The sequence below is a fragment of the Vespula vulgaris genome, chromosome 4, assembly GCF_905475345.1.
Source record: "Vespula vulgaris chromosome 4, iyVesVulg1.1, whole genome shotgun sequence".
In the NCBI taxonomy this organism is placed as follows: Eukaryota; Metazoa; Arthropoda; class Insecta; order Hymenoptera; family Vespidae; genus Vespula; species Vespula vulgaris.
In genome coordinates, this window is record NC_066589.1 from 6,007,501 (window position 1) to 6,021,155 (window position 13,655).

The 13,655-nt window shown below is 32.3% G+C and overlaps 1 protein-coding gene across 3 annotated transcripts in view; it reads left to right on the forward strand.

The window, feature by feature from the left end:
- Positions 1-13,655, forward strand: part of LOC127063331 (uncharacterized) — a 283,945-nt gene that overhangs the window by 30,330 nt on the left and 239,960 nt on the right. For all 3 annotated transcript variants that reach the window (XM_050992972.1, XM_050992974.1, XM_050992973.1), the window contains exon 2: positions 6,135-6,180. In XM_050992972.1, coding sequence (XP_050848929.1) covers positions 6,135-6,180 — 46 coding nt within the window. The remainder of the gene's footprint in view (positions 1-6,134; positions 6,181-13,655) is intronic.

Genomic DNA, 13,655 nt, shown 5'->3' on the forward strand with positions numbered 1-13,655 from the left:
AAGATTAAGAGAAGGAGAGAGAGAGAGAGAGAGAGAGAGAGAGAGAGAGAGAGAATGAGAAAAAAATTGGAACTTGTTTTTTACTCCCATGAATTTTTATTACATTTTTTTTTCTCTTAGTTTGAATTCTTTCAGAATGGAAATTTTCGATTATTTGAGATAACAAAGTTGAATTTTTCCTGTTGGAAAATTTAAAGTTATACGTTCTGTATAGGTATTATGTAGAAATATTGAAACATGAAAAATATATTTATGTATGTATTTAGTTCTATTATATGCACCAGTCGTTCTTCATTTTATATTTTATTCTATCTTGTCGCAAAGTCGCTTTGAAAATTTCTACAATTTTAACATATCTATGTACATAAATTATATACCTATATCCCATAAGCGATATAATATAAATTCATATATTATTCAAATTACGATGAAAGAGGAACAACAAAATTTTATCTTTCTTTTTTTAATAATTACTACCAATTTTTCTCTGCTCGTCCAGAAATCGTACGTTCTTAAAGTGTATAATAGTTTCTATCAGTGTATGTATAACATACATATCAAAATATTTATACATACACGTTTCTGATCAAAATTTACTTTCAATATTTCTAGAAATTACGCATCGCTCGCGAATGAAACGAACGAAGAAGACCGCGCACATTCGACGAATCTGGCACGGATATTTCTCGCGAAAATTTATTTTTCCACTCGAGTTTCCTTTCGAGTATTACGGACAAACCACTAGTATCGGCGACACGCGCGAGCATTTCAAAAATAACCGAAACTTTCACGTATAAAATAGTAATTCTCTTCTTCTTTTGTCTTAAATGTAAAAATTCTAATTTTGTTCCGTTTCGGGAAAGGACCAATAATAGTCGACAATATTTTCTGAAATATTTTTCAGCTTTTTTAATGCTGCAAAAGTAAATTATATATCTAGAATCATATATATATATTTATGTGTGTGTGTGTGTGTGTGTGTGTATGTGTATGTGTGTAGCATAGTTTATTAGTTGCAATCTAATGCAAAAATTCGTATGAAATTTCGCATCAGTCTGCTTTCACAAACTTCGGTTTATGACGCAAGCATTTACTCGCTGGCATGCATCTTTCATGTACATTTTTCGTATATGCCGTGTATATATATATATATATACATACATGTGTGTACATAGACATATATAAGCATTCGACCATATTCAGAGGTAAAACTAGTGTCATTTCTTAAATCATTTTTCGAAAGAGTCCTTCATTGAATGTGAGTACGTAATTAGGTATTAACATATAGAAATTTAATAAATACATTTATTAATAATTTATATTATTGAAATAATATGTATATAGAAAATTTATAACTCATCATTACCGATCGTTAACATTACCTTATTAATTATAATAAATTAAAAGTTAAATAATAAAAATATTTCAACGATCAAAGAGACGAACAAAAAAAGAGAGAGAGAGAGAGAGAATTTTCTATCGATTTTAAAAGGAATACCGTGAGAAATAAAGTTAGGTAGATGTCATTACGTTGGTGGGCGTACGTGGCTGGACAAAATAAAATGCGGTGGTCGCATTAAAGTGAAAAGGGAAGGTTTGACGAAGAGGAGGAGAAGGAGGAGGAGGAAGAGCAGGAGAAAGAGGAAGAGAAAAAAAAAGAAAAGAAAAAAAGAAAAAAAAAGAAAAAAAAATAAAAGAAAAGAAAAGGAGAAAAAAAGAAAAGAAAAGAAAAGTCGCTACCATGTTCCCCATACACGTACCAATAGGTATACGTATATGTCTTATAAGAGAAAGAAATAAAAAGGGAGAGGTAGAGATAGAAGGAAAGTCGGATTGAAAGAAAAAAAGAAAGAGACAGTAAAAAGAAAAAAAGGAAGAATGAAACAGAGAGAGAGAGAGAGAGAGAGAGAGAGAGAGGTGGAACACGAAACGCGCAGGCACGAACGTCGAAATATGGCGGCCCAGGACGACGACGCCTGTTGCAGACAACAACGATGGCCGCCGACGACACCTTTACCATACACCGTGTATACTTTTCAAGGAATGCTTCTACGCTTTCTCCTCGTCCATTCTGTTGTTTGTCTTTCATTGTTTCCTTCGAGAAAGTAGGAAAAGGGTATACATTCTTAGGGCGGATACACACAGGTGTAGTGGGTGGATTCTTCCTTAAGTTAGGATAGACCAACTACAATTGGTGTGCCACACTTTCCTACGAGAATTTTTCTTCTCCCTCTATTTTTTATCTCTCTGCTCTTGGGATCGTGGTTCGACCTTTTTGTAAACTGCTCCAGAAGGATAGTCTTGCGTATTGCGTATATATAGCTACTGGGTGGAACGTTTAATTTGAACTTGATAAAAATTTCCTTTAGTGTTAGATAATGTTTGATAAATTTGATAGATTTTAGATATCTAGGTAGATGTCTACGTTATATTGAAGTGTTCATTTATACGATTGTATTAGATCAATTAGTTTTAAGTTAATTTTGAAGAATGAACGAGATCAAGATAAATGGTACACCCTGTATATTTAACTGTCTCGATCTGCTTGGGACTACTGGTCGAACGGGTGAACCGACTCTCTCTCTCTCTCTCTCTCTCTCTCTCTCTCTCTCTCTCTCTCTCTTACTGGACTCGTAAAACCAAGCCAACCACTATCTCTCTACCTACGTGCCGGTGCAGTTGCATTTACATGATTCGCGTTTACACGCCGGCGCGGAACCAACTCGAGATATCGAATCAATCCGTATCCTCGGCCACTTCGCTACCTTCGAACGCTCCGGGTCGATCCTGAAAACCTTTCCGATTGACCTGACCTCCTTTTCCAAACTATCTATGTATGGATATATGTTCGCATTTATGTATGAATGATTGTATGTATCTAGATATTTGTACAGGATCTTCAACGAATCCCTATTATCATAGACTTTCCAAGTACCTTTTTCTTCATCCTTATTTATTTATTTTTTCATTTTTCTTTTCTCGAATCCTTGCTTATACCTATCGTCTGTCGTCACTATTTTTTTCTAATTTTAGAATAGAAAATGGTCATCTAATAAAACGAAGTCATACAAATAAATATTATCTATTATAAGTAGATATATAATAGTAAAATAAAAATTATAATTATATATTTAATAATATATTTTGTATAATAATATTATTTTGAAAGCGTCCTTGTTTCTGTCTATCAATTAATTAATACAATTTGGTTATATTAATTACTTAAAAAAAAAAGAAAAAAGGAAGAAAGAGAAAGAGAGAAATTGAATCTCTGAATTTCTGAATTTCTGAATTTCTGAATTTCTGTATTTCTTGTCCTTTTGAAAAAGAAGAAAAAAAGAAAACAATTTGAAACGTTTCAACGTAGTTATATAGATAGCAACATACGAAACGTTTTACGCACGTAAATGCACGGATATCGGAGCGCTTTGGTAACTCGGTCCTTTTTCAATGTTTCTACCAGAAAACTTCTTGAGCAATAAAACGTTCCACATACCTATCTACCTTTCTACAAGTTTGCCAGAGGGTGGTTGGTGGAAAAAGGGTTAGGTTGGTGGTATATAGTGATACTGTATATAACTTAAAGTATGCCGGTAAGAGAATTGCTACATACGTGTAGTATATTACCACGAGCAACGGAATAAGCTAAATACATTGGTCTGGTTATATCAAAGTGATATTTCGAGGAAAATAAAAAACAACGTTGAAAACTTTTCTCTCCTTTCTCGTTAGAAGTTAATCAAGAGTAACCGAGAATGTTTCAACCTTTCCAATCACCATAAAATTATCTCAAATTTACCTACAAATTTGTATAAATTTAAATACAAATTATTTTCCTTTAATTTATTTTACAGTAATATAAATATATATATACATATATACAAAAAATAACAAAAAGTTAGATACATATTATACGAAAAACATACAAATATTGATCCTTTCGTTTTGAGAATCGATTTTTCTTTTTCTTTTCTCTTTCTCTTTCTTTCTTTTTTCCTCGTGATAAATAGTAATCTTGTTGCATTTCAGGATAACGTAATCGCAATATTTTCCTACAGGAACATTTCATTTTGTGTTTTTGATAATCCGAGAAGGCTCTATTTGTACGATAAATTATATTTAAAAGGGAACACGTGTGCGTACGTAAATATCAAGCAGAGGCTGGAAGTATACGGATATTTTTAGAATGGGACGTTATTATCGAAGAAAATAGGGGGTTGGGGAGGGGAGGGGATGGGAGGGAATGGGGGAGGACACAAAATCCTACCCGTGATATACCATAGAAGTTTTCGAATATAAGAGCTATATTCTGTGTTATACATGTAAGCGTAGGAGGTATAGGATCATTCTTGGATCAAATCGAATCGTCTACATGTGCACGCTCGAGATAAGAAAATCGATGAAAGCAACCTTAGCAAATTCTAGCGAGCTTGAAAAAAAAAGAGAAGAAGAAAAAAAGAAAGAAAGAAAGAAAGAAAGAAAGAAAGAAAGAAAGAAAAAAGATTGATAGCACGGTTTCGTTTAATTTCGTTTAGTTTCGTTTCGTTCTGGATTCTTATCGACAAATCCGATTTAGAAATTCGTTTCGATCGATTCTTCGAAACAGAAGAATTAGTTTCAGTTTTTTGTCGTTAGTTCGGAGTTGTTCAATTATCTCAACAATATGTATTGGTAAAACCATACCTATATAGATAGATAATTTCATTTAATTTATCTTCAATCTGTTCTCATTTTAAACGGGTTAATAAGTATTATGGTTAGTAAATGTTGAGTAAGAAATTAGTAAATAGGTAAGTTCCTATATTCTCCGAGTTTTCTTCTCTCTGTTCGATATAATTTTTTCAAGAGCAAAGTATTATTATCTTTTTAGTGGCGTCCATCGGATTCTTCATAGAAGAACGTTGGTTATTGCATTTCCTTTTGGCCTATTCTCTTTAGGAACGAAAGCTCTTCCGTTCGACGTTAAGTTCGATCGTAACTCAAGTCCTCTTTAGAAAATATATATCGAATAACGTTCTCCCTAAGACAGTATGAGATCATCTACTTGAAATAATTGAGGATGCGCTTAATAATATCATGGACATTTCGAAGCATTGCATTTCTTCCACTTTGTATTCATACCGAGTGTCTTTTTCATGGCTAAACCGTTTCATATGAATCAATGAGCTCGTCGTCTAATACCCGACGCTTGATGCAACTCGATAAATTCACATTTTGATAGAGAAGATATCTTGCAATATATTTATTTCTCCCCCTTGCTATGTATTATTTCAAGGCAATAATAAAATAAAAAATAACAAGAAAGAAAATCGACTTATACGCAAAGAAAAAAATTTCTGACATTTTATATTTTACTTGTTTACTCACTCATCTACTTGTCGTTTTTGAAAATGGTAAAATTTGATTAGAGAAAAAGTTAGAAATTACGTAGAGTTGGAAAGAACTATCTACCTACGTGTAGGTTTGTTAAGGAAGTTTGAATTGACGAAAGTGGAGAAAACTCGAGGGAGGAATGTCGTTTGATTACAAAAACGTGATTCGTAAAGAGCGACGGGTGGGCAGAATCGACGATGATTTTGTTGCCGAGATGAGAAAGATTGACATTAAAATGAAAGTCGCGTTTTTGGTGAAGCTCATGGAGAGTAAATGAAAGATAAAAAAACAAAAAAAAAGAAAGAGAAAGAGAGAGAGAGAGAGAGAGAGAGAGAGGAAGGGATTAAACCAAGCAAATTTCATCTTTTCTTTCGTTCGTTTTTCCAACGAAGTTGTTCGAGTATTACAATGTATGTACATAGCTCATGACTCTCGTCGATTAAAATATTCATGTTAAGTAAGTACTTACTTACTTACGTATGGGAATAATATGGGACAGGGATTAAATCATCCGTTTAATACGGACGTGAACTCGATGACGTTCTGTCGTAATTGCGCGATCATTGTTTCTTATTGCTAGAGACGTGAAGATAAGGAAAGAACTATAAGGATCTTGTGCAATATGTGCCTTGACGATTAAATCGACCTAATTAAAAAGTGTATCTAATCGTTTGTAATAAAAACAGTGATTATTCTTATCCGGCATATGTATAACTCTAAACAACGTGACTTGTAATATTTTCATTTCTTTATTTTTATAGACAACGAGAAACAGCTGATGCTACCCGGCGACTTGGTGACCCATGGGTGAGTTGAAATTATTAATCGATCAATCGTTCTTTGACATTAAGAGAAAATGGAATATGTATTTATCTATTTAATTCGACTGTGATGATAATATTCTTTTTTTTTTATTTTTTTATAACAACCGATTTGTACGGGGATCTTGGATTGGAATGAGATATATTTTCTTGTTTTTCGTTTTTTTTTTTTTTTTTTAAATACATCGAAACTCTCAGCGTGCAAAAATTCACGGCCGTCGGATCGATTGAGAAAGAGAGAGCAACGCTACGTTTTCTATTTCCTATGAATTAATCTCGGTTTTTCTCCCATAAAGGAAATTACTGATAAATAATTCATACGTGATTAATTCTCTCATGCAATTTTAATATTAGTTAATACCTGCAAGATATTAATATGATTTATCTATGACGATAAGAGCATCGTCAAATGAGAAAAAAATTATAAAAATCACAATATCTACATAAAATCTTCAAAATTTCAAGAACACCAAGAAGTGTTTACTCAACGTATCTATATAAATAATAAATCAAAAACAAATTAATTACCTTTCATATATCTTCAAAGCGAGATTGGCCAATAAAAGCGACACCATTTACATTTTTTCAAGACACTATCCCTCTGTGAATTCTAATACGCGTGCAATATCGATTGAAAACTCGATCTTTTGAAAAAGAAAAACAAACCGAAAAACAAACAAACAGACAAACAAACAAACAAACAACAACAACAACAACAACAAGAATAACAATAACAAGTATACACTAGTCAGCGTACGAAGAAGGATCCTATTCCCTTCATCAAAGGAATAGAAATAATGCTAACATTTCGTGTTCATCTCTACGGTAGGTAGTCTCGCGAGAAGGGCACAATATGGCGGCAATGGAGGCCGTGGAAATTGCAAAGAGAGGCGCTTCCTGCAACCGAAAAAGCTCGATTAGGGTTGGGCTGACTTTCTCTATCTTTCTCTATCCCTCTTTCTATGTTGGTATGCCGTGCATGTCGGTACAAAGGAGTTTCGCATTGATCGGCTGCCACAGGGAAAGCTTCGCTCCGATTGGCTGTTCCGAGTGGCGTCCTTGTCTTGCCGAATTGAAACGGGCTTCGTTGAAAGGGGACAGACCTAGGACCAGGTACTCTTCCATACCTTAGCATTCACGAGAAGGAAAGAGAAAGAGATAGATAGATAGATAGATAGATAGATAGAGAGAGAGAGAGAGAGAGAGAGAGAGAGAGAGAGTAGTTAGGTATTCACGAAGATGAAAGATAGAAAGAGAAAGAGATATATAGTTGAAGAGAAAGAGAAGACGCTAAAAGAAAATGGAAAATCGGTGGTGGGTTGTCGTCGTCGTCGCGTGGATCGCTTCAAGGTACCTTTTTAGTACCACCTCTGTACTCGAACGAAAGAAAGTACCACTTAGTTTGTCCTTCTCTCCCATCCAATCAGGCTCAAGCGCTTTTCTCTATTATTCTCTTTCTCTCTCTCTCTCCCTCTCTCTCTCTCTCTCTCATCTTAATACATTATTGCAAAATGCTTACATTCTTTATTAATTACTTCGAACAGGATCGAGGTATATATGTATTTTTGTGAGAAAAAAAGAGAGGGATAGAGAGAAAAGGAGAGAACTAATTTTGTCGATAAGTTGGTTAATATGTTCTCCTGGAATTATATATATATATATATATATATATATATATATATATATATATATATATTGTTTTTACTGATAATAGAAAGAGAGAGAGAGATAATTGTATTTTAGGAAGTATGATAGCAAACGTGAGTATCTGTATTTTCTCTAACGTGTTATCTCGAGTATCTAAGTTAATTATAAATGTTGGAACGATTTTTCGTGCATTAAATTAAATTCGTTTTCGAAGATTCGAAATTATTGATTTCATTGAAAACGTCCCGTAGTAAAGACATAAGATGGATAAAATAAGATATTTGGAATATCTAGATAGGAATATATATATATATATATATATATATATATATATATATATATATAAGTAGTTACCACATAGAACCAGTTGCGTTCTCGCGTGCATGGGAAAAGGTTTACGAGCTTGAATTTTTTATTACCTAACTACAACAGCTAGTGTCACGCGAATCTTCGCGCGTAGGTGCGACATCGAACATGCTTATCTAACAACCTTAGATATCAGACCAAACGATCTATCTAATCGATTTTAATTTAATCCTTTTGCTTAAAAAAATACTCTTGAAAGAATTATTTTATATATAAATTTTTTTTTTGTAGCATTGATCGTCCTTCTTTTTGACGATTATTATTTTCGATTAGTTTTAAATCGATTAAAAAATATAGATGTGGATATCGATGAACCATTTTTATTTTCTACAAATTTCTTCGATTTATAATTTCGATAGTATATCCCATACAAAAAATATAATATCGATTTTTAGATATCGTTATACTTTATCGGCTTTCAGTTCGAGTGGTTTTCTATTGTAACAGTAGGACTAGTTTTCGCACTTATCTTCTTAACTAGTTTTAGTTCCTTCCAAGAAAATCAACTTTCTTTTCTTATTATACCTTAGAAGTATAACGATTCTACGAGAAAGGAGTTTGACAAGGGTGGGGATTGAAGAGTATAAACAGGAAGGGAAGATTGTGTACTGTGCCACATCGAATAGGGCACTTCAATCGATTAGCCAACCGACCAATTACATTTCATCCTTTTTCTTCTTTTTTTTTTAATATTTTTTCTTTCTTCTCTTTGATTTTTTATCTTACATATTCTATATATCTTCATAGATTGGTAATAGATATAAATATAATAAGATGCTCATCGATGCGTACACTTTTACATTCGAACACATTAAAGTTGAAAGATAATAATTCATGGCAATCGGATACCTTGCCATGTATTTGTCGGTGCTTTTGCAAACCTCTAATCATCTCACTTTCTCTTGCATCATTCTACGTTAATTTGGTCATAACGTAAAAGAGAGAAAGAAAGAGAGAAAGCGATATATATATATATATATATATATATATATATATATATATATATATTACTATTAATTTTATTATTATTATTATTTTTATTATTATTATTATTTTATTATCATGGTAAAACTCATGACACCAATTTCAAATTAGAATATTTGCTATTTTCAGAACTAATGGAAATTGTTAATATACTCTACAATTAAAGAAAAAGAATTCAAACACTTATTTTCTTGCTACGTAATGACACGGATATGTGTACGAAAGTGAGAGATGAAATATATTCCGATTTAATTGTTTTCTTTTCCATCGTCTTATCCACATTTTTCGTTTTTTACATTTTATTTAATTCTTCCATAAACTAAGTAAATACATGATTCTAAAGATACTAATCTCATTCTTCTACTTTTCCTTATAATTTGGATTCTCGACATTTCACAAAATATTGTAGTACAGATGATACTTGCTCTACACACACACACACACACACACATACACACACATATCGACCTATTCAATGAATTCTATTTTTGTTAGATCTTTTCAAAAGCACATGGTTAATTACTGACATTAAAGCTTTGACCGAATATCATTCGAGTAATTCTCATGTAGTTCCTAAAGAATAAAACGACTTATTAATTTTAATTAGATTTCTCCTATACTTCCGCCCTAATTGAATCCCATCAACGTTGATATAACAATTAATCATTAGCGACGGGATATTGGTACACGTAGATTAATTAGCGAATTTTCTCACAAATTTTTCTCACATTCATACAACCAGAGAATTGAAAGAGTACGTGAGGGGTGAGATGAGGTAGGATTAGGGTAGGTGCGGCGAGAGGAAATGTTCTAAGCTAGGTATAAAAAAAAAAAAAAAGAAAGAAATTTACATTTTTTTCTCGGACACGTCAGTCTTCGTAGAGTAACGAAGGACGTATTATTGATTAGTGGTGGAAATGTGAAATCGCCGGTGCATGTGGCGCCATCTTTTGAGGAAAGCCGTAGTCAATTTTAAAAGGAGCGAAGAGGGGAAGTCTATAGTCTCGATAGTAGTGGGGGTAAAAGGTTTTTGGAGGGGTGAAATCGGGGTGAAGAGATCGAGGCGAGGCGAGACGGGGTCAACCAGTCCAGACCAGTCGGTCTTGCCCCGACAACCCCTGCCCAATCCCTGGAAACCAAATGAGAGAAAGAGAGAGAAAGAGAGAGAGAGAGAGAGAGAGAGAGAGAGAGAGAGAGAGAGAGAACCTCTTGTGGAACTAGTATCGATCCTGAGATACATGTTACACGATGCTGAAGTTTCATAAAGTTTTACTTCGTACATCACGTTTTTTGTGATGATGAATGAAGAAAGAAATACGCGAAGAGAAAATGCTACCTTTTGAAAATTAATTTTTAAATTGAATCGAACGAAGGATCATCCATTTTTTATTGTAGAATTAGATGTTGATATAGACACGTTTTTCTTTTCTTTTTTTTTTTTTAACTATTCCCACTTTGACGGGAAATTTATTACGTATTTTTAATTGTTACGATATCTAACAACGTTGTGTTAATTTAAACGATTTTTTTTTTTTTCTTTTCTTTTCTTTTCTTTTCTTTTCTTTTTTACAAGACGAATTTATCTATTATGCGTAAGTATTGTTATATTGGACGTAGTAAAATGTGAATTTAAATATATGCTATGATTTAACTGCTTTTTTAATAATAATTTTTATTTCTTCGTTTTTTTTTTATTATTATTATTATTATTTTTTCTTTTTTTTTTACGCATACTACTTTTTACTCGAATAAGATTTTCTTCTTCTCTCGAAGTCGTAAAATACAAATACGTTTATGAAGTAATTATATAAAACGGTCATGATAAATTATGACTTAATGATTAAAAAATATCTACAAGTGGTAAAGAAACGTGTGTTCTAAGTACTTAAGTATGTATTGGGTGAAACGTATAACGTGATGAATTAAAAATAGTTCGCGCGATAAATTTTTTGTTATCGATGAACATTGAGAAATAATTTTCACTGCGAATTAATTCTAATTTCATTTTTCTACATACTTCATTTCCAATTTTGAATTAAATATATAATATTAAAAGTAAAAGAGAACGAGTCAATGTGGCTCACCCTATATATATATATATATATATATATATATATATATATATATAAAACTAGTAAATATATATCTAATAAAAAAAATTCATGAGCATAGACATATACCTATATATGTCAACGAATGAGACGAGTGTAAACACATGCGGGTTATATATATTTATAAGATTATTTGACATTGTCATATATTATCGATTATTTATATCTTTGAAAATGGTTGAAGGATTCTCAAGGATTAAACGATGAAAAGTTCTAACAAGTTACTCGATCTTTCTTTTCTTATCTTGACAGAAATGATAGAATATAAGAGTGTCCTTTATTTATGTATTTATTTTTTTTTCTTCTATTCTTTCTTCCTCTCTTTTTTGATAAATATTAATTTATTTATTTATCTTATAATAAATGCGTTTATCCTTGAGAGATAGATAGAGAGAGAGAGAGAGAGAGAGAGAGAGAGAGAAATACGGAGAGAATTTATTCGCAAAGTTTAGGATAGATTTTAAGGTAGAATGCGGGAAATTTCGAGGGTAAAATTTCAACGTGTAACGTGGATTCAAGTAAAAGCTTGGTCGATTGGCTGCTAGATGGCGACACAAATCAGTCGGTGTCAGAGAGCCTGAGTGGTCCAGCTGGAGCTCGAATCACGTCCCTGGTAATCGAGGACATGGCGGCAACATGGCGCCGAGTCTATCAGCGTTGGTATTCCAAGCACGGCACTTTCGTAAGCACGACTACGTTTTTCGTGTGTTCCAACCGCGAGATATTAATAATCGTCTTGGAAGCAATACGACTTTCACCTACCCAACGTCGGATTTACTTTATTTTCTATCTATTTCGAACTATACTAGCGTGATTCAACAAAATATTTATTTATCGTTACAAAGTGAGAGAGAGAGAGAGAGAGAGAGAGAGAGAGAGAGAGAGAGAGAGAGAGAGAGAGAGAGAGAGAGAGAAAGAGAGAGAGAGAAAGAGAAAGAGAGAGAGAAAGAGAGTTGATATATCTGAACTAAATCATATTATCGTTTTAATATCCTTCATCGTACGTTTTATTCTCTTTCTTTTTCTCATATACATTTTTATAAATTTCTTTCTTGAAAAGAGGTTTTACGTTTTCGAAGATACACCGACCAATCAAGGAACTTGATACTTGAGAATTCACGAAGAGCTTCAAGTTTCGTTTATGGAATGACATTCTTCGAATTTTTTCTTTTTCTTCCTTTTTTTTTTCACGATAAAGAATACTTTTTTATTGAAGCTGATTTACAGATATAAGAATACATCTTCAACCATTGGTTGAATTAAAAATAGATATATTTATGTTGTAGACAGGAGTTAAAGTATGTTAAGTCATAGCTATTTAGTATAGTCGTTTAAAATAACAATAGTTATGGTGTATAACGTCTCTTAAAGGAAACAAAAGTCCCTAGGTAACAAAGTAACTAGTTATCTCGTGCAATTTAGTCGAGTAACTCCTTTAGGCTCCTTGGCTTTCTTTATTACGGTCTTTATTGCCTCTTCTTTTTAAAAGTCTATAAATGAGTCGAGTAACATGGAATCTAAATAGAGAACAAATTGATGTGTCAGTTTTAAATAAGAGATAGATAAGAACGGAACATTAGTTCGTTTTAAATACTGTTTTTTTTTCTTTCTTTCTTTCTTTTTTTTTTTTTTGTTTCATCGAAATTGTATATATTATATAAATACACTTTGAGAATAATTTCTTTAGAATCGTGTTCGGAAAAATTCGTCGTTAGAGTATAGTTATGTTTGTTCAATTTCGTCGATATTTTATTCTTTTATATGTGAGTAGTAAACTCAAACATAAAATATGCTTTATGAATTGTTAGATCAGTCAAACTTTTGAAGGGACGTCGAACGATGTTAATCGTCGATTTAATTACGCTCGAATTATCATGTCAAAGTGAGAAAAATAACGTTATAGGATTATATTGTCTATTGGCTATCTGCTTGCTCGTTAAATCGATAAGTATCACGAAGGAGTGAGAAAATTAAATCTAATTAGTTTGATGTTATTGTTATTATTTTTTTATTTGCCAGAGATATACGTAAGAGATATTATTTATGAGTACGATGCTTTCCTGACAGTTAAGATATGTAATTTTATTAATAAATGACACTGACTATGTTTAAGCGTGTTGGTATTTACGCGTATAAATGCATTTAACCGTACGATCTTAATAGATACTATTTACAGCAAAGTAAATGATATACAAGCGAGTAAAATATAATTCTCACTTTTATCACTATCTATCTATAAAGGATTTAAATGAAGTATTTCTCTCTCATTACGTTCGTTATTAACTTTATGCGATTAACGACGATCGTTTTATTATTCGCTTATTTTAATTAGAGCCAATTCTTTTGAAATAAA